The 24,189-nt window shown below is 49.6% G+C and overlaps 1 protein-coding gene across 7 annotated transcripts in view; it reads right to left on the bottom strand.

The window, feature by feature from the left end:
* CDC42BPB (CDC42 binding protein kinase beta) overlaps positions 1-1,361 on the bottom strand; it is a 98,241-nt gene extending 96,880 nt beyond the window's left edge. For all 7 annotated transcript variants that reach the window (XR_012586628.1, XR_012586630.1, XR_012586629.1 and 4 more), the window contains exon 1: positions 850-1,361. Coding sequence is in view for 4 of the 7 variants with exons in the window: in XM_074583911.1 (XP_074440012.1) it covers positions 850-1,027 (178 nt within the window). In the remaining 3 variants the exon portion in view is untranslated. The remainder of the gene's footprint in view (positions 1-849) is intronic.
* Positions 1,362-24,189: the final 22,828 nt, after the last annotated feature.

Here is a 24,189-nt window from a genome sequence, read left to right as displayed (position 1 = left end):
TACTCAGCTGAATAAACCAGTCAGCCACCATGGCCGTTTTAACATAAATTCATTTAGGCATGCAGCAGAGAAGGATCTCTGCTATCCACATACCTGTAGTCAGTGGTCTTAACTAAACAACACCGGATAGAAAACTTTCATCCTAAGAAAACAAGTATCCACGTTTTCTTTTGTCAGCACGCTCCGGACTATTGGAGGTTTCTCATTATCAGGCTGCTTAACAGTAGGAAACCATTAAACAAACCTGTTATAAAGGCTGCCTGGAATTGCTCTGTCCTTCGGGGGCATGCCCAAATTAAAAAGCCTGCATGATGAACGGTAACTGTTGTTCCTCCAAGACACACACGCCCTCTCTAACAGCAACAAATCCGGCACAAGAGCCGTATTTCCAAGCCTGAGCCTGCTGCTCTCCTTCCCTCCCTCCCCCAGGTAGGGAACCCTCCCAGGAGCGCTGGATTAGCCTGACATTTCGGGTTAAGCCGAGCGGGGTTTCAGGCCAAGGACACCGGTGCTGTTCCTGCGCCGGCTGCCAAAGCGGTTCGCTGGGGACGCAGCGGGGCTGGGAGGAGAGCTGCCGGGGTCAAGGCCCGGCCGGCGGCGGGGGTGTTCCCCGGGGAGGCTCCGCAGCCAGGGGCGGCGGCTCCCCCGCCCCGCCCGGGGCTCGGCTGCAGGCGGGGAGCGCACTCCCGGGGCCGGGCCGCCTCGCCGCCCCTCGCCCGGTGATCCGGGCAGCGGGGATCCCCCCGCCCGCCTCACACACACAACCCACGGCCAGCCGGGCCGCGTCCCTCCCCTCACGGCCCCGTGTCCTCCCCCCCGCCATCCCCGCGGCCCGTCGCCCGTCCTCACCCCACTCGAGGAAGTCGGAGACGTATCGGTCGCGGCGGAGCGGGGAGTCGCGGCTGCACTCCGCATAGACGCCGACCAGGAGGTCGAGCAGGGTCTCCACGCTCAGCACGCTGTCGTGCCGCTGCGGCCCGTCCAGCACCAGCTGCTCCAGCCGCTTCAGCCGCACCTTGGCCGACATGGTGCCGCGGACGGCGGGCTCAGGGCAAGGCAAGGACCGCGGTCGCTGGGGCGGCGGCGGCGCGATAAAGGCCCGGGGGCGCCGCCGCGCTCAGCCGCGCCGCACCGCCCGCCCCCCCCCGCGCCGCCTCACGGCCGCGCCGGGACCCAGCGGCTCCTTCCACGGGCTCCGCCTCAGGCCCGGACGGTCCATGGGCCGGACCCGGCCACCCGCTCCGGCCTCTCCCCGGCGCCGGAGAAGGACTGCTGCCGCTCCCGCTCCTCCTGCCCCGGCGAGCGCGGCCCGGCGCGTCCCACCGAGCGGCCCCGGCGGCACCCGGCCACGCCCACTACGCAGCGTCCGCGCGCTCCGACGTGGGCAGGGCGGCGCGGAACAGGGCAGGAAGATTGGGACCAGCGGCGCGCCGTAGTCGGGGGGCTGGGGACGAGATGGCCGCCCGCCGCCTGAGGCGTCTCGGCAGATTCGCCGTGTGAGGAGCGGGGGCGGCTCCAGCTGCGCCTTCCTGTCCGCACTTTCGTCTCCCGGCGGCGGGGCGCAGCTTCCACGTGCATGTATGTCCTAGCCTGCGCCGTCCCAGGAGGGTTTCGAGGAGGGAGTCCCCTCCTCACCGCTGAAGCAGGGATCGCCGTGCTCTGGAGGCCGGGCAGCCGGCCCCGAGCCGCCCAGGCCCGCAGCCAGGCCGTGGCTTCCCTCGAGTGACAGGGGTCACACCGCAGGCCGCCATACCCACTGGCCTTCGCAGGGCGCTGCCTGCCCAGGGCTGATGTTGGGCTTGGGAGGCTTCTCTGGCCATGGATGGAGCGGGGCCTTCCCTTTCCCTGCCTCGGACACGATTCCCTGCTCTGTGGCTGGACTTTGTAGAATGGTTTGGGTTGGAAGGGACCTTAAAGATCACCTAATTCCAACCCCCCTGCCAGGGACACCTCCCACTAGACCAGGCTGCTCAGAGCCCCGTCCAACCCGGCCTTGAACACCTCCAGGGATGGGGCATCCACAACTTCCCTGGGCAACCTGTTCAGTGCCTCGCCACCCTAAGAGTGAAAACATTTTTCCTAATATCTAATTTAAATCTGCCCTCTTCCAGTTTGAAGCCATTAACCCTCATCCTATCACTATATGCCTTTGTAAAAACTCCCTTTCCAGCTTTCCTGTAGGTCCCCTTTAGGTACTGTCAGGCTGTTACAAGGTCTGCGCCTGGAGCCTTCTCCAGGCTGAACAACTCCAACTCTCTCAGCCTGTCCTCATAGGAGGAGTATGCCTTGGTGGAGCCCCCAGCAACAGGCGTGGGGCTGGCAGAGTAGGCAAGGCCCTAGAGCAGGACATGGTTTCTGGAAGCTGTGGCTTTCTGCGCCTTTCAAAACCTACCTTGGTGATGGGGCTTTATCTCAAAGCAGCAGCAGCTGGCCTGGGCAAATAGTCCTCTGTGTTAACAACTGCTGTCCACACTCCCTGGAAGGGAACTTGTTGTAAGGCACTCAGACTTTATGCAGTGCCTTTTTTTTTGCATTGCAACTTATTCTGAGAACTGTTCTCTCTGCAAGCTGCAGCACCTTAAGGCAAGATGCTGAGTAGTTTGAGATGGGAGTTTACGCTTCTAGGAATGCAGCCAGTCAGGTCCTGATGCAAAGCTGAACTGGGAAGGATGCCTTTTCCTTGCTTCCCTGGCAAGTAGATGGAGCACTCTGTGCTCTCTGAAAGTCATCACACCAGCAAGAGAGGCAGCTGAGTGCTGGTTCTGTCAGGGCCGGGAAACCCCCTGCCTCCAGGAGCTGGAGCTAGACAGGGGTTTGCACCACGGTAGCTGCAGTTGCCACGGTCACCTTCAGGGCCAGTGACTAGCCCAAACCCGACCAGTGCTGCATGCAGGGAGATGCCCTTTTCAAAGGGTCAGGAGCATAACCAGACAGAGCTAGATGGAGTATTGCAGAGCAGAAAGCATTGCTCCCAACGTGACAGAGAGGTCCAGCAGATGATTACAGAAATATTGGCTTCTAGGAGCCCGTGCCCCTCAGGCATGTCTGATAGATATCTCTTTGACACCAAATACCTGTTATATCTGAGAGCTATTCAGGTCGTAATAACACTGCGCTGTGCATTTGGACCTACTACCTGGATCAAGAAGGTGCAGGCATGTTGGGACCTGTTAATTCTAAAAAATGCAATACAAAAGAAGATCCTGTGAATCATACTTTTATACCAAGAACCTGTAATTTTAAAACAAAGAAAATCCACAGTGGACTAAAATAACATTGTTTGGTTTTGTTTTTCCTAAATGGCTCTCTCTCTTTGTACTTCCTTCTGCAAACATCCACTTGAAAAAAGTATTTCACAGCATATCCCAAAGTTTTCATTGTTCTCTCTCAATGTTCCTCCCTGGTTACAGTTGTTCCACTTGATTTCAAACTGTTCAATATCATAGATACATTAATTTGCAGGTTCCTTAGCGTTTTAAAAATTCCGATTGTATTTCTGGTGCTGTTGCGTTATTTAAAAGGAGAGGTTAACATTTGCCGCTTATTACCACTTTGGAGACTCATTTTGGGGCAGTTGATCAGAGTAACGGCTGGGGAGAACAGAGTTTTAAAGATCCTGTTACAATATCTATCTTTCTCCTTCTTATCTGTTCCTGCAGATGGTGATAATCACCACCTCCTTCAGCAAGAAAGAGATTATAAAGGAAACTGCAGCTGGATGAAGAAATAGCCATTTTCTGCCTACCAAACGCTCTAATGTTTCCGGTCTCCTCAGTCTGTTTTACATTAGTAGAATTCAGGGATTTCAGGAGCTGTTCCTGACTTACACCAGACACAGGGAAGGATCAGGTCTTGTGCTGGGAAAACGACAGATGGGTGACAGATGATATTGTACCCTGCTTTAACAACTATGGGAGATTTAGCGTATCAGACCAGCACGTGCAGGATTATTTATGAGCGATACTGTAGGTGTTCCAGAATTAGTTGAAAGATTTCAAAAACTATTGGGAAGAGTTAAAAACCTTGTGGATTGTCAATAATGCTGGATTTTCACAGCAAGGTTTGCGGTTATAAAAGACCTACCCAGGTGAAAAAGGACGTTCGGTGTACATACTAAAAAATGTGTGCAAGCTTGAAAATGTAGCTGAAGGTATTCTGCTTCTGTTACTCATCTGTGCCAATTCCATATACTAAAAATAAATGTGATCTGGCTAAAGTGAATTAAATGATCCATCTTACCAGTTCCTTTTTCCTGTGGTATATTTCAGCGGAAAAATACAGCCCCTTTTTCTGGGACTGATCTGATTTTTAAAATCCCTTTTTGTTTTTTTTGTGAGAAAAAATGTAAGCGAACGGGTTCTCACTTATATATTTTCTGGAATCATTGTAGACGCACAGAACTGAAGGCACAAAGTCCATATGGCTACTGAAAAGTTTTTTTCAGATCCAATCAACCTAGGTCTCCTTTTTTTTTTTTTTCCCTGTTTTTGGCCGTACTCCAAGTAACTTAGTAACTAGTAGAGGGAGAAATTCTGTTACAGAATTTTGATGGCAACAGGAAATAGCTGTGTCACCGCTTTATGACTTCAGGAAAATCCACCCACGGATCATTTTGGAATTGAGAAGAATGAAGAAATATACAGAGTATGGACAGAAATTGCAAACATAGCTCATTAGCAATGAAGAACCCCATGCTGAAAAAAAAAAAGTGAAGAAGACATTGCAAATATCTACTTTGTGACATTCGGACAGATAATTATATAAAAAAAACCACAAAAAATCATCAATTTGCAATATTTTATTTGCTTTTTGTTTTAATGGTTTTTGCATTAATAGGCAAAGGGAGACTCTGAACAGCTAGAAAACCTAGCTAGAAGATCTAAATATATTCTACTCATTATGAAAATTATATTAAATTCCTAACTGAGAGAGAAGCTGACGAATGTGGAGTAAGGGAGGAGTTTTCTAAAGATTCCGAATGCAAAATGTAGTTAAATTGAAATTGGAGAAAGCTCCTAATAACGAGTTTCAAAAGTAGAATATAAGAAAGGGTTAAACATGCCTAAAAGCAACGCGACTGGTTTATATCTTGCTGTTATCATAGACTTTCCTTCCTGGAATTATTTTTTAGGAAACTGTCACCTTTCCAGCTCTGTTTGTATTTGGCAATATTCTAAAAAATTCCTTCTTGCCAAAAGCGCTGTAAATCTACAGCTGTCATCCATACTGGGAGCCAAAAATAGTCTATCAGTGGGGGCTGTCTTTGATGACGTTGCATCATATAAGCCTGAGCATTGAGCTGAAATACTCAATATTAAACCCAACGACAGCGAAGTCCCCATCGCTGTGATGCTAGCTGTGGTACACAGAAAATTTCTCAAAGGAAACAAAAGTCTCTGCTGTTTTGGGAGGGTGATGGAGACTGGAACTCTGCTTCAGCTTGCAGGGAGCTCACTCTGCTGCAGCTCACGGCTGATGCGCTGGCTGAGCAAGGGGAGGGAGTGTCACAAACACTCTCCTCTTTGCACATGATGATGAGCGAAGTGGGAGGAAAGAAAGGGCAGTTGCTCGCGGAGAAGCGCTGGGAAGGGCTGAGAGTCTGGTCATTTCCAGTTTTCACTAAAATGCTTTCTCATAACAATAATAAAATAAATAAATAAAAGAGCAGCAGGGCCATTTGGCAGGCTACCTTCTGTTAAGTGCATTCTGCCATTAAGTGCATTCATTGGCAGTGCTGCTCTTTTGCTCCTGTGAGTATCTCGATTTTAGTGATGGTATAACCCAACATTTTGAACTGCAAGTGGGGCAAACTGGGATATGAAAAGATTTTGCACTTGCCACGTCCTTTCTTAAAGAGAAAAAAACCCTAAAGAAGCAAAAAATCATTAGGTGTATTAGTAGAGAATTTTAGGGATACTATAACTTCTGATTGGTTTGCTTTGCAGGATTTAGGGAGCAAAGTGCCATCTTAGGCAAAGGAACCATGCAAACCCCTCACTTCTTCCAGTCTAGATGCAGCAGGTTCCCAAACACATTGTTTTTTTTCTCAGTATTTTTGTTTCGTCCTCGCATAGTTTCTTTTCTCAATAATTTAATCCTACTTAAAGTTCACCTGAAAGAAGGGAACTTGCCTCCCTGCTGGTGTTTCAGGAAACCGTCGGCCTTATTGATCAGTACGTTTCCTGATTACAGGCAGTTTAATACAAGGAGCTTGAAACGGATTGCATCAAATTAACGGGCTTCCCATTCCATTCACGCTTTGAGAGCAGCATTAACTGAAGTGGGCAGCTGCTTCCATCAAAATCATTATGAGGCCACTTGTTCTTTTTTTTTGTTTGTTTCCAGAATTTGTCTGAAAATGACTGAAGTGTAGGGAACCGGGCGTTTAGATAAGGTCATTGTCGTGGACATCTGGAACAGAATGTCATCACCACATTTAGGCAACACAACAGCTCGATTTTATTTCAGTCCTGATTTCGAGTCCACAATATCCCAAGGAAAGCGTTGGCTCAATGATCCAGTCTGTTTAGGCACATGGTGGTGTTGAAAGCCTGGCAAAACAAAACATAAAAACCCTCTTAGACTCATGATTCTTCAGGGATGTTCCAAGGGGGTGGAAGCAGCGGTACGGGGATGATATTAAAAAAACCCGTCGACAATTATGACATCTTGCAAGTCGCAGTCCCGTGTCTTGCCCTCTGTACAGCTGCCATTTTGTCATTTAATAGCGTTGTGTTACTGCAACTTCACATCTGCCAGACTCAGTCAGATCAGTCTTTTGAACAAAGTGTGAAAAGCATCGTGTTGCTAGCAGCAATTTTTTGCGCCTGAGTTGATGCTGTGCTAAGATTATGTTTTGTGGGCTTTTTTTTTTCTTTTTCTAGATACTCTGCACCCTGTTTCAGCCGTGCCAACAGCAGTACTGTTCATTGCACAGAATAAGACGAGTTTTAGGTGATATGTGCAAAAACTAGATAGGAAATGTTTTTCTTTTTCTTAGCTGATCTGTAGGATTAGTTCTCTTGGGTCGCCGAGAGTAGCAGTGTTACTCATATTGCAATTTAAATTAATACTGCATTTTATTAATTTTCTTATGTCTTGAGAAGGATGACTGGAAATGAAAAATAAAACTTCCCCACTCTTCTCTCTTGAACCTTTAAAAATCTGTCACTGACTTTAATAGGAGTGTTCCCATGGAGATAAGCACAACTAAGTCTACCTACAAGGAAAAGAACTAGGCTGCTTTGAATGAAATATTTTTGCATTTTAAGTAATGTTACTTTAATATGTACTTCATTCTTCTATGACAAAGTGCTCTTTGATTTTCAGAGACTGTATAATCAAAATAAAAAGCAAGTTCTATTGTATTCTCTTCCCTGGTTCCCTCTCCACAATGGACAATCCATAGATAATCATTTTGCGGTAATGAGAAGTTGAAATCAGAAAATATTCCAATCTACTTCTAAGATACAGGCAGAGCATAAATAGCATTCAGGAAAAATACGGCCGTACAGTGCCCTAAAAGCAGCAGGAGATATTGTGCAGAAAACACCTTTACTTCTTCAGTAATGACGACCTGGCAAACCATCAGCTGATGGTTCTTTATTATACATTTCCGAGCACTGTTCAGAAAGGCAGAGGTGGGACCAAAATGGCTTCAATTTATTTGCAGTATCCTGGGACAGTGAAAAAATAACTGTACCAACTTCAGCATCAAATAGGCTGCTCCTGATAATTCTCACTTTTCCGTTCAATAAAACCTCTTCCAAAAACAAAGTGATTTTTCTGACAGTGTGCAAAAAAGATATTTTGCTCCTATTCATTTGCTCTGAATGAAGATTTCACCCAAGCTTCAGGCTGATCTTGGCTGCGCCATTACACGACCAGAGGCACTCGCTCTGGATTTACACAAATGCCGCTATCTTTGGCTTCCACCTTACCCCGTCTCAGCAAAGCTGTGCGGAAGCCCTTCGTCTCACACGTGATGCCAGCAATTACCGGGATTTGTGACACTGACAGCAATTCAGAAGAGACCTGAACTTCACAGCGCTGCAGGCGAGTGTGGATGCTGCCCCTGCCTGACGCCCCTTCTCCCAGCCAGACCCCACCCCACGGGAAAGATTTGATCCCCCCCTTCCCACCTCCCTGATGGGGGCTGGCTCCCTGCCACCCCCCATGTTGACCCCCTTCTCTTCGGAATGAGGGATGAGCTACTCATCCTCCAGTAGAAGATGCTGCAGGAGAGGGTGGTGCCACCCAACTGGACTTTTCAGGGGTGGGTAGAGATCATGCTGCCTGCAGGAGTCAAGGGGAAGGGCAGACAAAAAGCCAAGGAGGACCCTGAAGGGCTGGACATGCACCTGCTAATTTGGGATTGGGGGTGGAATGGTGGCTGGAAATGGTCCCGGGAGTGCATTCACCCTGCCTCTCAGAAGGATTAGGCAGCAAGCCTTGCCCTCCAGCTCCAGTGAAAGAGAAACAGAGGACAACTGCTGGCCCTGCACGGGTCTCCAGCTGCCTCTGGGGTCACCAGCCCTCAAACACTCTTGCCAATAAAAAGCTATCTGCAGTCCCCACGCTTTTATCTTATTTTCTTTTTAGCTCTGTATAGTCGTCTCCACGCAACATTGACATGATCCACACATTTTAGAGCAACTTGAAGTTCTGAAAAATGAATCTGCGATGAGCTGCCTCAGTTGGGATTTCAACTTTGCAGCCAAGACCAAACACAGTGTTACAGCTTCCCTCTTTTGGGTCTTAGTGCAATTCCTACTGACATGGGCGTAGAGAGTGCACGCACTAGTGTGAGTGACAGTGTCAAACATTCATTTTATGGCATCACACATGTCTTACCAAAGCCCTGTTTTCAGTGACAAAAGGCCAGGCAGTGATCACCCCATGGTGCTAAGAGCCCATAGTCCAAGGTGTGGAGGTCCTCCAAGCAACAAGCGCCATGGGAAGAGCAGGAAGGAGGGATTCGTCAAGCAGCCATGGGTTCAGAGAACTGCTTCCCACCCATGAGATGTAAAGGCAGATGTATAGTTAAGAGGAGGCGGCTGCGGTGATTATCACTTGTTGTTCTGAGTCAGATGGGGGAAACAGGGACTTTTCTGAGTGCAAAAATGAAGACTCTGCAGTGGCCATTGCCACAGGCTGAGTGCTCAGGCTGGACAGCCCAGAAGAACATGAAGTCGTGATTGCTCTTTCTGAGAGGATTAATGATTTAATGGGTACTGCCTCTGTTCCTGATGCTAAGCAGCAGGGGGGTAGATCCACAGCTACAGTAAATTGTCATGACTTCATTGGAGTCAATAGCAAATTGCAGAGGCCCGTGATGTCAATAACTAACTCCCCAGGGCTGATCTTCAGCTGGTAGAAATGACCATAACTTCATTGAGATACACTGATGTCCAGCTGACCCCGAGGTTTTGTTATTGATTATGCTGGGAGTAGGACAAGACCTAAATTTAATTTTGTGATGGTCCAGGAACAGGATACATTATTTCAAAGCATCCATCGTTACTGCAATTAATTGGTGTCTGTCCTGGGCATGGCTGTCTCTTTCAATCATTAAAATGCCGCTTACCAATCTATGATTTGCCCTGCAGATGTGAAAATCTGCACTGAGATAATATATGTAAAGCAGAAACCTATTTCAGGTTTCATTTAGGTGTGTAGCCTATGGTTGCCTCAGGTAACACCGAGGTACTACTTAATCATGATAACATGATTAAGATACAAATCCACATGCCTAATTTAAATACATTTTTTTGCTGAACCATCCAGCTGGGTGTAGTTTCTAAGAGTAAATGCAAAGTACTCACAGCAGGCTTCAGCTCAAGCAGAATCCCAGGGACAGCTTCCAAATGTAATCACTCATTGTCGTAGTAGAAAGCTGAGGTCACCTTTGTAAAAGTGCTGGGAGTCCAGGTGTTATGCATGATCCTCACTGATTGTATTACAGAATCACAGATCACAGGATGGTTGGGGCTGGAAGGGACCTCTGGAGGTCATCTGGTCCAACCCCTGTGCTCAAGCAGGGCCACCTAGAGCCAGTTGCCCAGGACTGTGGGCCATGTCTCCAGGGATGGAGATTCCACAACCTCCCTGGGCAACCTGTGCCAGTGCTTGGTCACCCTCACAGAGGAAAAATGTTTCCTGATGTTCAGATGGAAACTCTCTTGTTTCAGCTTGTGTCTGTTGCCTTTTGCCCTGTCACTGGGCACCACTGAAAAGAGCCTGGCTCCATCCTCTTTGCACTTTCCCTTCAGATACATAGATGTATTGATAAGACACAACACCCTGCCCCAAGCCTTCCCTTCTCTAGGCTGAATAGTCCCAGCTCTCTCAGCCTTCCTCCATAAGAGAGGTGCTCTAGTCCCTTAATCATCTTAGTGGCCCTTCACTGAACTCTCTCCACTATGTCCATGTCTGTCTTGTACTGGGGAGCCCAGACCTGGACATGGTGTGGCCTCACCAGTGCTCAGTAGAGAAGGATCACCTCCCTCGACCTGCTGGCAACACTCCACCTAATGCAGCCCAGGATACCCTTGGCCTGCTTTGTCACAAGGACACATTGCTGGCTCATGTAACTGCCATCTTTTCTGGGGAAAACAGGCTTTGTGCAGGAGTGGAGAGGATATCACCCCTGGAGCCAAGCCTCACAGTTAAGAGAACGTACTGAGACACTGCTCAGCAGGGCTGATATGATCTCTCCTCTGAACATAACAAAGAGTGCACTAAGTTAAGCAATGGCTCTACCTTGTCAGGTCCTCATTAGTCATGTCCACCCATCTATCTTGCCCCAAAACTATCCGATGTGTCAGTAATGAGAAAGCCTCCTTGAGGAGCAGCCACCACTGAGCAAGGTCATGTGCAGCTCACACTGTGGGATCCTGCTGGACTCCCAGGAAAGCACAAGGGTGGCATTGGCTGGTGGGACACACAGGAACATGGGGCAGCAACCCAAGTTCTGAGCCACGTTGAGCCATGGGTAGACACCTATCCCAGGATTTTGACCCTAACGTCATGTAGGCAGACTCTTGTGTCTAAGACACCTTGTAGCAGCTCCTGACTTGCTGGGACACAGGCTGGTCAGATTGGCCATCCCCCCTCTAGCTTTATTGGTGTTGCTGGGTGTAGCTGTCCCGTCTATGTGGTACAGGCTGTGATATTTTAACGCAGTTGGCATGCAGTCTCTGGTCTCTGCAGCTCCTCTTAAACCCAGATGTCTTGCAAGGTAACAGCTTGTCCTGGTCTGCCTGTGCCTCCTCCTGCCTTCTGCATTTCCCCTTGAGGATAACTCCTGAGGCTCCAGTGAAGGTTTGCTTCATTCTCCCTACCTTGAGGCAGGGCTGTGGGCCTCATTCGTCACAAAGTATGAGCTCTAATGGAGTTTTAATGGCCCTTTCTAGTTAGGGTATAACCATGCAGAAGGGCTTTTGTATTCCCATGGGCACACAGCAAAACGTCCAGTAGTTTTGCTTGCAGACTCCTTCCCCCACCACGCTGAAGGAGAGTGGCAAGATTAAGAATCCCGGTTCCTTAGACTGCAGACTGCCCATATGCTTAATACCTCTTTCCTATAAAAGCCCTGGTTTGTAAGAAATTCAAATACACCTGGGGAAAGCAGCAACTATAATAAGTGCAAATGACTTGTGATGGAAAAAGGACTAGAAACTTGGAACATGGAATGTTTTGAACTTACGCAGGTCAGGCCACCTCCAAATTACAACATCGCAACCAGAGGAGTATCACAACCATGCAAAAGCTGAGAGAGCTGGAAGTCTGTCTTTTAAAAATGGCCAAACCCACTGTTCTGTAGCAGAAGCAAGCCAGCCAGATATGCAGCGTGAGCATGTATTATGATGAGCCTGGGTTATTAGCAGTCACCGGTTTGGAAGCCCTCGGTGAATAAATTTGCTGTTTCAGGATAAAAAAGAGACCACGGTATCTGCTTCGTCAGTAGTCACTGCAGAAGCAAACGATGAAACAAACAAACAGGCCATGAAGAACTGTACTGGTATATGCTGATTATCTCAAGTTTGTCATAAGAAATGGGAAGAAACCAGTCTCATGGTGAAAGAATCCATGTGCTATGAATAATTACAAGGGAATGAGATCAGCTAACGGTGCCACACTTAAAGATGTGGCTGTACAGAACTCCAGAGACCAGGCCACTGTTAATCATGTCAATCAGATAGTCAGTATTGATCCAGGATGGCAAGGGTTCATGAGCAGCAGAACTCAGGAACCTTTTTCCAGTGGATCTGTGCCCTGTGCCCTACTGCTTGTTCCTCTCCTTGTCCTCCGTGTCATAGAACCACAGAATCATAGATCCATAGGGTTGGAAGGGACCTCTGGAGATCATCTAGTCCAACCCCCCTGCCAGAGCAGGATCACCCACAGCAGGTTGCACAGGAACGTGTCCAGGCGGGTTTTGAATGTCTCCAGAGACAGAGACTCCACCACCTCTCTGGGCAGCCTGTGCCAGGGCTCTGCCACCCTCAAAGGAAAGAAGTTCCTCCTCATGTTTAGGTGGAACTTCCTGTGCTCAAGTTTGTGCCCGTTAGCTCTTGTCCTGTCGCTGGGCACCACTGAAAAGAGCCTGGCCCCATCCTCCTGACACCCAGCCTTTAAGTATTTATAAGTGTTGATAAGGTCCCCCCTCAGCCGTCTTTTGTCCAGACTGAAGAGACCGAAATCCCTCAGCCCTTCTTCATAAGAGAGGTGTCCCAGTCCCCTAATCATCTTGGTAGCCCTTTGTTGCACCCTTTCCAGCAATTCCCTGTCCTTGAACCGGGGAGCCCAGAACTGGACACAGTACTCCAGGTGCAGAGTAGGGTGCGGAGTACAGGTGCGGAGTCATCTCCACAGCAACATCCTCAGATCTGCTCTGCATCCAGCACTCTAGTCCCGTACCCGCCTTTCCCACCCATGCTTCCCATGCCTTTATCCTCCAGCCTTGCAGTACACCAAAGAGTTTACCACTTCCTTCTGGCTAACCACAGTGTTTCCTGTTTCCCTCTTGTGTCCCACCTACCCCTTTGTGGGCTCTCAACCGAGTGCCTCGAGCATCCTGGCTGTGTTTGCTGCCAGACACGGAAGGTGAGGGCTGGAGCCAGCCTTGCCTTTCTCTCCGGGAGGGTACAAATGCAGCATCTCTCTCCTCTATTAAATCACCCATTTGCACAGAACTTGCAGGAAGACGGCACCTTTGCTATTTCTGCGCTTTTGCCAAATTTGGTAGAAGTCAGGTTCGGTAGCTGCTGGTGCAGGGGGAACAATGAACACGTAACCAGAAGTTAAGTTGCTATGGAAATCAGGAATGACCAGAACACCAGGCGCCTGAGGAGCTCTGACTGTGACTTGTAAGAATGCCGACAGCAGAAATACCTGCATGATGAAGAAGCAGAGGAAGAACAGCTATAGAAATACCCCAGAGGCTTTAAGGAACACAAATCTAGATAGGGGCATCACAGAAATGCTAAGAAGAGCTTGAGGTTTTGACTGAGTGTTGTATAAGAGTTATGAAGGACGTTGGTACCTACAAGATAAACACAACACAGGGAAGATGGCACAAAAGCAACTGAGGACCAACATGCCCCATGATGGGTTGCATTCAAAATCCCACTCATCCTCTTGCAGAGGGATATGGTACTGCTGAAAGTGGGTACAAAAAGCTGATAGGATGAAGCAAAAGGTATTTCTTTTGTGGCTTTCTGGACGCGGTGGAGCAGAGTAGAAGTTCTAACAGCATGTGAGCATTTTACAAAAGTGGCAGTGAAAGAAAGATAGCAAGTGGGAGTGAGTCTGATAAAGAACAAAAATGGGAGCTTTTAGTTACAAAGAATTCAATTGCAGAAAGGCAGAGGAACGCTTTAATGAGCTCCTTAACACAGAGGTGGGCAAAGGTGAAGAGTAAGTGGCTGTCTTCCAGACAGCTGAGCTGTTTGCAGCAGAGATTTTGAAAAAAAGATGCAAAAGATGCTCGGGAAGCTCAGGACCAACAAGGCAGCAGGGCACAGAGTGTTCCTGCTGAATTACTGAAAAATGGGTGGTGGAGATAAGATGAAAGCCTTTACAAGCTATTTTTATTGGCTTGCAGGCTTGAAACAATAATGGAAGGGTTGATCGTGACCTAAATTGCATGCCCAGTTTGCAGAAAGGAGGAAAATGAGAGTGAGAATGTCAGAAACTGCTCTTCGAGGCCTGCAGAATGTAAGCGTGACACCCAGGAGAGGCAGACCCCCTGTGCCAGGGAGCTAGTCAGGCTTTCCTGAACACAGGAATCAAGACAGTCTGAGGCGGCTTTGCTGCCGACAGCCCCGGAGGCGTTTCAGCCAGTGCCCTGATCTGAATGAGCAGCTCTCTGGGCTCAGGGCAGACAGGGGGACACACACAATCCCTGCACCCCCTCCCCGACTGCTGGGGCTGTGTTTTTAATATGTCTTCTTGTGTCTGTTTCTGGATGGCCTGTGAGTTTCTTCCCTGTCTCTCAACCCTTGTCACCCAGCCTCAAACACTACCCAGACAAAACCACGCTATCCAGAACAGTCGAATTCCTGAGCAGCCTCGCCTATGTGAAACATATGTTTACTGCGTCTTAAAGATCCCTTAAATGGAAAAGCAGCATAGAGACCTACCGTACCTCATGAGATTTAACCCGGTCCTAAGCCAGCATTTATGGAACTACTGCTTTTGTTTTGTGCTGTAATCTCAGCACCTACCGCAGGCCATATGGTGCCGATTCTGCATTCAATACCACCAGCGACGGCGTTATTCCTCCCAGTTTTATTGCAGCTACATACAATGCTGATGAGCTCAAAACTTTTCTGAATAGGACTCCCGAATACTTGGCAGGGTATTGCATGACAGTGCTATTTGCAGCTTGGCACTTCTCCCTGATTTACTGTTTCACATTAGTCATCAACATTAAAGCCCATCTCTCCTTTATTGGCTTCGGGTCAGACTGATGCCCTGATTCACTTTGAGAAGCACCCAACTCTACAAATACTCCCACTGAACGTTCAAGGATCTCCAGTTCAGTTTGCAGAGCTGGTGGTTATGAAACCGTCATTTGCTTGTGCATGAAATATAACCGTGTTAAAAAAATTCCAGTCTGTAATTTTCACAGTCACCTTTTCAGAGCGGAGCTGCATTGCACGCAGACCAGCTCCCTTCCTGCTTATTAAATCCGACTGTTGTCTTAACCTGCAAATTTTGGTAACTAATATTTCATATCCCAACCTAGTCATTTAAAAACACAAGACATTACAGATAATTAAAGTCTTAAAATCAAATGCTTGCTGGTTTGCTCATGTCCTAGCCTCCCCTCGTAAGCTGTTTTTAAGCCAGTTGTCTATCTAACTATGATGCTTTACTGCATTATCATACCACAGCCAATAGCTAATTAATCTTTAACTTTCCTCTTTATGAAGTGCTTTTTAAAAATCTTGGCACAAAATACCCTCTACATTTTCTCTTACTATCATCCCACTAGCAGCTTTGAAACATTGCAGCGAATTAGTTATGCAAGACTTATCATTTCACATCGTCTGTCTCATCATTGTAAATAAGGCACTGAAGCGCTGATTTACCAAGACCTGTCTCAAATAGATTACTGCATCCTTCAGAAATAACGGTGTTTTCTTCCTAATACATCTTTATGTTGGGTTATCCCCTCCCCCCATATTTGTCTGCGTTTTTCTTTTGGGAATATTGTCTCGCTCTGACAGGGTCGGTTCAAGTGTTTTTGAACCCTGCAAATTCTACGCTGACTCGCCTTTAATTGCCTCTGATGTCTTTTACCTTTTTGCCGGGCTGGCTGGCGAGTTCAACCAGCTCCGCGTTCCCCAGGTAGGGAAAAACCAACAGATTCCGGCAGCTTCTGTAATCCTTCCCCTCAGCAGAGTCGCTGAAAGGCTGAGGAACACCAGCCTTCCTCCTGGCAGCGTATCATTGCTTAAGCACACTTTATAGGTACTTCAACTGCTGGGACATATGGTGCAAAATATGTGCCGGCAAATCATTTCCAACTGTCACGGTCTTTAAGGCCCCAAGATACCTCATTCGGCGGCCTGGGCTGCGGCAAGCACATTGCTACGTCCTGTGGCATTCTCCTTTTCCCTGACTTATATCCACTTGAGCAGAAGGAAAACAGGAGCGGCAGATTGATCGCAATACTGTTACCGCTTTTATAACACTGAAGGTTTTATTTTAAAATTATGTTTGCCCTTTATCTTGTATCTTGCTTGTACCTGCCGTGCCGATAGTTAACAGGTAGGGAAAGGAAAGAAATGCAACCCCAGATAACCCAGCAAACAAACATGTGATGGGCTAATTTTTACTGAAGAAGTTATTCCACTTTGCAATGATTCAGCAGCAGCTGCCATAAAATACTTGAATATTTTAATTTTTTTCTTTTTTTTTTTGTGATATTGGAATAAATAAGGAGTTATTAACGCTTGAGGAAAAAAAAGGAAAAACAAATCAAAACCCAGAGATTTTCTTCAGCTTGCTAATAAACCTGGCAGTTCACTGTTCCAACAAAAGCAATATATCTAGGAAAGCAGCAAATACAATTAATTCACACTTGACCTGACACGAGTATCCAAGGGCGCAGAGTGATCCGAGCTGCAAGGCAAAAGCAACTTAATTCTTGCTTTTAGGCCACTACAAAGCAAATGAAATGCCCTGGAAAGGGTTTTGCACACAGGACTGAGGCCTGCCCAGCAGCCGCCCGTGGCACCCAGCAGGCGTGCCGTGCACGAGGGCTCATCCTTCATTTTGGCGCAAAGCTCAACTCAAAGCCATCTGGGTTCCATTGTAGCCAGTAAACTGGTCTCTGCAGGATGCTGGCACACCATGCCAGCATGCAGAGGTGGGCTGCAGCTCCAGACCAGCCCAGCCACCGGACCCTCTCCTGCCTCCCCCTGGGCTGCGGCAGCTGAAGGAGCCTCTTGGTCCTGCTTCGGAGAAGCCTCTGAGAGCACGAGCAGGAGATGCCAGCCCAGCCACTGCTCTCATTGATGGCTGTCACTCGCTGCACTGCAACAGCAAGTTTGGTGCTGCAGGGACCAACCTGAGCCCTGGAGATCTCGGGGCCATATCGTCACTGCTGCAGGCTAGTGCATCCTCCTTCCCTACCCCATGCTACCTACACAGGTGTCTTTTACTTCAGTTTGAGGAGAGCAGCAAAGGAAACCAAAGCCGATACAAGCCCCTGAAAAGAAGAGAGGGTGGGCTGAGGTCCCTGTAACACAGTGGCTGCTGCAGCCAGCCAGGGCAATGCTCACAGCTCTGCTCCTTCCTAGGGGCGATGCTACTGAGAGCTGGCATGGCGATGGAGATCCGCAAGAGCCAGGGGGTGGAACTCCAATCTGAGGTAAGAAGGACATCTGTGGAGACTGGAGATGGGGTGGTCCAAGTCACCCCATGGCCAACGCACGCCGCGAGGACTCATGCTTGTGCATGGGAAGGGACAACGGCTCGTGGCTGTAGAAATGGAGGAGTGCAGGGCAGCTGCGCCTGGTGGAGCCTGGGCTTAAGCCCAAGCTACAGCCTCAGTCCCCAGAGACTCCCTCTGCTTGCTGGAGAGAGACGGGCTCCTCTGGGGCTCAGTCAGAGCAGAAATCCAATTTGGATGGCCAGATGCGCCCGCTGTTTCTCCTCCTCTGTGGGCATGGAGGAGTCTCCAAGCATGCGTGCATATGTGTGTACGACACGGGCAAGCCTGTCTCAATAGATGCTCAGAAACATTTGAAACATTAATCTGAGCAGTCAAAATGTGGAAGTAAACACAAAAATACATAGAAAAAAACCCAGAAATACTTAGAAAATAGCTAGTGAGGAAAGCTACAGTTTTTAATTAAATACCACTGAAAAGTGTGATGGTTACTTCAACCAGAAAAGGGCCAGCAATTTGGTCTTGCCTTGCAACAGCCACAGTGTCAGAGCACATGAGAGATGCTGGGAGTGAGCACATGTGATGTAGCTGAGTCGTGGTGGAGAGAAAGAGAGAGAAAACGTGAAAGATGGATTTAACCCTCAGGTTGTGGTTGAATAGCACCAGACCTCCAGCAGCAAGACATCGTCCTGCTGCTCACTCCTGTGTGGGGCTGGGTGAGCAGTGCTCTGTCCCTGCGCTCCTGCTAGCACGGTTATTTGTGGCTCCTCCATCCATTTCATGGTGAGACCAGGCAGGGAGAGGAGCAGAGGGGGCAGAAACCTCCATTGTATCTCCAGGCCAGATGGGAAACAGTCAGGTGCAGGGAGATACCTGCAGAAGCACTGCTGCTGGAGGCAATGCGTCCTTCATCCCCAAGCTTGGCAGGATGGTTTCATAGAGAGGTGAGGCACAGGCGTAGGAAAATATCTGGGTTTTCTCCCCCTGGGTGATGGAGAACATTTTGCGATTAAACTGAAAGAATTCTTTCGTAGCAATTGGAGCGACAATTAGTGACAATGGCAGGCAGCTGTTGTACTGTGACCGCGGCTTATTAAGCTAATCATAATTGTCTCCCTGTTACCTTGTGCTCCTCCCTGTCTGTATGGGGCATCCATCTGTTGTCGCTTGTTCTGTAATTAAACCGGAAGCTCTTTGGGGCAGGGACCATCTTTTCATTATGTCTTGCACAAGGGGGTCCCAATCAGAGCCTCTAGCTGCTACTCCAGTGCAAATAAAGTGGCAATAAATAAGGGAAAATACTCTACTTCTCTTCGATTTGAATACCAGTTGCAGCTTAGAAAGCATTACTCCTAATGAGACGTCGTTTGTGAGAGGGAAATGTGCTTCGTCAGAGGAGCGAGACACGCACTTTGCTGCCGGTGAAGGCTGGAGGGTCGTGGTGAGACTGACCCTCCAGAGGCTGCAGCGTGCCATCCCATGGGCATCCCGTGGGAGGGTGAAGGCTCCACCCCAGCCATCTCTGGAGGAGGCATCGGGGAATTTGCCACAGGTCGCTTAGCATCCTGGGCCAGGGCTGGCGTCCATCACCCGGGGGAATCCAGGGGCTGGAACCCTCCCTCATAGCCTTGCTGCCCGGAGTTGTACCCCATGCTGGCTCCTGGGGCACGTGCCAATGGTCTCCTGCGTGCTGCGGTGTGTTTGTGTGTGTGGGCACACGTCTGTGGGCAGGACACCGGGGGAGGATCTGGCGTGGGGCATCCTGCAGCTGGGGAAGGGCAGCGCACGGCGCTGAGCCAGGAGGCTGCCCCACAGTGCCTGCACCGAGGGCGCTGGTGATGCTCCGGCTCCAGCTCCGTCCAAGAACATGGGCAGTGGCTGGACCCTCTGCTCCGTTGGGGACGCTAGAGCTGGGGCAGGACACCAGGAGCCTTAGCGTCAGGTCAAAACAGCGGTAAAAACCCTCCAAGTCAGGCCTGCAGTGCAAGCCCTCGATCCAGGCACTTCATCACTCCCATCTCCTCTTTCTAAAGGATCCTTTCCAGGTCCCTATAGAAGTTTATTACTTCACTGCTGCGTTAGTAATCTGCTTCAGGGGCAGTAAACAAAAGCCCGCCCTGCTAGTTTGTACTTCGCCAGGTGTCAAGCTTCAGATGTGTCTCCACTCTTATTTTATTTGAAGCCGGGAGTTTACTGCAATTAGCGCTTTACGGAAAGGCCCGCGGGGCCAGGACCCATCTCTTTGCCCCACATCGTTTGGAGGCGCAGCAAGAAGGGGTCCCCCCCATGGCCGTGCCCACGCCGTTTGTGGCGCTGCCCTCGGCCCCTGCGGCATCCCCTCGGAAAACGGGCGCTGCCTTTGTGATCCCTCCCGCTCCCCGCAAACCAGCAGGGAAAAAGAAAAAATTCTCCGCTCCCGTAAGAGAATATCGCCAACCTGCCCCAAGAGCGCGGCGCGTGTTATGAATATTAATACTGAAGGCTTGGTGGAAAAAATAACCCGAGTGCCCTCTAGTGACACGGGATGTGAGCCATACCGGGGCGCCAGGGGGGATCGGCGGACTCGGGGTGCGGGGGTCTGGCTGCGGGGTGATTCTGGGAGCCCAGGGAGGCCTTGGGGGGCGGGGGTGTGATTTAGGGGAGAGGCCTTTGCAAGGGTGAGGATTTATAAAAATAACCTGTGGCCTTGCTGGAAACCCCGGCTGTCCGTGGCAGCCGTGCAGCCTGTACATACGAGCTGCCCCCCGAGAAAGCCCCCCGGCAAGATACGGGCACCGTCCCTGACCTGACATTTTCCAGCTGTCCTGGCTCAGCGGCAGCAGCCCTGTTACCCAGCTTCTCCCAATCTTCAGCTTTTTTCCTGCCTTGAATTCATACTCCCTTGTGACACAATATTTTCCATGGAAACCAGTGATAAAGTCACAGACAAATGTTCCTCGCGATTCTGTCATCAGCTGCCCTTTCAAATAAATGAGGCAAGCGAGGCGGCCGGCGGCACCTCATCCCAGCCTTCCCTGTGCCTAGGCGGCAGCAGGGCTCCAGCCAGACCCCACGGATGCCCCCAGGATGGGCACATCTTCCCTCCCTCCGTGCAGCCCCGCACACAGCCAGGGCGAACAAATCTCTGCTCTTCTTGCTTGGAATAGGGAGAGGCTCTCATGCGATAATGCAAATTATCATCGTAAGTCAAATAACAATAATAAATAGCTAGGGTGATTGTCATTATTGCGGTTATTATGGCAAAGCGAGAGAGAATGAAACGCCGCTGAGCTGATCTCCTACGCTGTCCTTGGGCTAAGCGGGGCTGCGGTCCCAACGCACAGCCCTGCACGGTGGCAGAGGGATGGGGACATTTCAAAGCAGCCACACACAGTTCTTCAAGAGAGTTTGCGGGTTGTGACCTGGCTTGCCTGATGCACTCCACGTATTCTGATGGTTTTCCACATTTTGTTTTAAAAACGAGCCTAAAATAAGCAAGAGTGGAGTGGATTATTACTTGGGTTTGGTCTGCTGAAGGATGAGGCTTTGTATACGCATGACCAGTTTGCAGAGCTTTTTCTTTTCTGTTCCTCTCTTGCAAAGCATTTAAACATATTGACTTGGAACCCCTCAAAGATTAATTCCAAATAAAACCTCTTTTATTTTTTTCTCCTGGAAATGATTGGGAAGATGTAGCCAGTAGATGCATTTGATTTATAAAAGAGCGTCCTTGCAGCTCTGACCCCTTGAATATTGCAGCTGCCTTGTGAATACGATTTTCCAAGCCCCGACTGCCCTTGGGAGGCTGGGATGTGACTGCTGTGACCGCTGGGCCAGGTGTTATCCTGGAGGGGGACCCCAGCGCGGGTGTCTCTGGGGTCAGGAGCAGTGGACCTGTCGCTTCCCGGCCATGGGGACAGCACAGCAGCACTTTCCCCCCTTCAGCTACTGCAGCTGCAGCCTGCCTTGCGCTGCAGAGAGGAACAGGCAATCGCTACTGCATGTCTGCAGCCATAAAACATCTCATAAATCACCCCAGCAGCAGCCTGGGGAGGGGACAGGACCTTGTGATGGTATTTATCCATCATTTCCAGCCACAACCCTCTTTCCAAAGGGCCATTTTCCCCACTCTTAAATACAAATCCAGCAGCCTTTACATTGGCTTGGCTTGCTCAGTGCAAGCCTGGGTAGGGCACAGTATTCACGCTGTGCCGGCTGATTCCGCTTGTCTGCCGCAGACCCTGCTGGCTCCAGCAGGAAAACATGCCCATGCCCTCCAACTGCAGTGGGCATCGTAACTGCAGTGGGAGCAGGAACCATGTCGGCAAGACTTCTGGATGCTTTCTGCCTGTCAGATGTTATGTCTTTCCAGGATGTTTCTCCCTCTATAATGGTTATCAAATAAGGGGAATGAATCGAGCAATAAGATGTCACGTTGCTGCCTGTGACTGGACTTCTCCAGCCTGACTAACTGCAGAGCTGGAGGGCTGGAGCACCTCTCCTGTGAGGACAGGCTGAGAGAGCTGGGGTTGTTCAGCCTGGAGAAGAGAAGGCTCCAGGGAGACCTTATAGCCCCTTCCAGTGCCTAAAGGGGGCCTACAGGAGAGATGGGGAGGGACTCTTTATCGGGGAGTGTAATGATAGGACGAGGGGTAACGGTTTCAGACTGAAAGGGGGGAGATTTAGATTGGATATCGGGAAGAAATTCTTTACTGTGAGGGTGGTGAGACACTGGCACAGGTTGCCCAGAGAAGTTGTGGCTGCCCCATCCCTGGAAGTGTTCAAGGTCAGGCTGGATGGGGCTTTGAGCAGCCTGGTCTAGTGGGAGGTGTCCCTGCCCAGGGCAGGGGGTTGGAACTAGATGATCTTTAAGGTCCCTTCCAACCCAAACCATTCTGTGATTCTATCATTCTATCATTCTATCATTCTATGAAATGCTCTCCTAAGTCAGCGGCCGTGAATCCCTAGGGAATTAGCCAGAGCTTCCAGCACTCAGGATCGCTGCAGACGAAGCCATGGTGCCAATGCTGGTTTGTGCAAGCCGATGCGTGAGCACAAGCCTGGGTATGGGGACAAGCAGGGCACCCAGCTTGCAGCTACCGGCTCTTCTAAGGAGCCCTGAATTTATGGATTCAGCAGTCCAGTTTTGCAGCTTGACACCAAAGATGTAGGCTGAAACAGTCTACTTTCCCCACCTCCCACTTGCAAATTATTAATAAAAAATATAAAAAGGAAGGAGAGGTAACTTTTGTGCTGCATCATAAAATGGCCGTAACACCAAGGCCATGCCATTTTGCCTCTTGGCTCAGAAGTCTTCCTCCATCCAGACCCCAGGGTCCGTCCTGAAACCATGCACCCTGCTGTGCCCCCCTTGGCCACCTTGCTTCCCCCGTGTAGGCAATATTGAGGTCCGATTTGTGGTCTTCTGCTGCTTGTGGTTATGCTTCTGCCTCCCCCCTCAGCAGCTGCTAGAAAGCCCTCCCCAAATCCACCTGCTGACTGCAGTGGTCTCTCTTAAGTCATCTCCAGATTTTTCTAACAGAGGTTTTATGAGGAACCATGACAAATGGAAAGGAGTTTAATCACGGGCAGCAAAGGGGCTGGTTTTGCTGCTGCCCCCTGCTTTGTGGCCATATAGAAGTCCCCGGTCCCATCCTTCAGCATGAACTCCCTGGGGGTCCCTGTGTTTGCACAGCACCTCACCCCACACCACCCACCAAGGAGCCCACCAAGACACAGCGAGGGTCGGTGACATGCGAGCCAGCAGGTTCAGAGGGACCACCAAGGGGGGTTCAGCACAGAGGTCTGGGCACAACCATCGACAAAGCCCTGCAGGGTGAGGAAAGCATGTACTGGTGTCACCCCTAAGTACCTGCTGGTGGCCTCTCCTGGGCACAGGCTAGAGATGCCTTTCTACAGCTACGTTGTGTAATGTTAAGTTGAAAAGCAAATAGAAAAAAAAATAACAACCTGCCTTTGAAACAGGATCAGTGCTACAGTGGTGAATAAAAGTAAGTAATCTTCTCTGCTTGGAGCTTTGGGCATCTGGCGAGGAATGAGTAACCTTACTGCCCAAATAAGAAATGAATTAACTCTCTTTACTTGCCTTGGACTTTGATGTGCAGAATCAAAAATCTCCGGACTTCCTGCACTGATGGAAACAGCGCAAAGATGCCAAGGACCCTAATGGTCTTGAGATCTCCCCTCCTTCCCCTGCTCTCTGCTCCTCCACTAATCAAACTTCTGAATTCAAAGAGGCTGATCATGGGGCAAGCACTATGTCTTCCTTCATTTCTATTATACATCAAGAGGACTTCTTGTCCTCGGAAATAAAAATGGATGCAACGGCAAAGGAATCAAAAGGCAGAACCCAGCTCTGGCTGTGGCCATTCTCCAGCCGAGAGACCAACACCCAGCCCCTCACTGCTGCTCCTGGGCAATAAATAATTCCTGCTGAAGACAAAGGAGATGGGGAGAGGCAGGGGGAGAGCGTGTGCTGGTTCGTTTAGCAACACATTCCCAACTTGAAATGCACCGAGCCGCCAAGGCACTGGCCAGCAGTTTACCTCCGATAAAAAGACTGTGTTGGGAAGTGGGCTGCAGGCTGCCAGGATGGAGACGGCAGCAACGTGAGCCGCTGCTCTCTGTGGCACACGCTGGCAAACGTGTGTCACATGCCTTGGGGCTCTGCGACAGGGGTTAGTCAGCAGCAGGAGTGAGGGCAAGGAAGGGGGTTTGGCTCCTGCTGGCCTTGAAAGGGGCTCTGCCTTGGTGCGGTTGCTCTGGGAAATCTGTTGGCTGGA

Source organism: Larus michahellis, chromosome 4, assembly GCF_964199755.1.
Source record: "Larus michahellis chromosome 4, bLarMic1.1, whole genome shotgun sequence".
Lineage (NCBI taxonomy): Eukaryota > Metazoa > Chordata > Aves > Charadriiformes > Laridae > Larus > Larus michahellis.
This window is presented reverse-complemented; position numbering and strand designations above follow the sequence as displayed.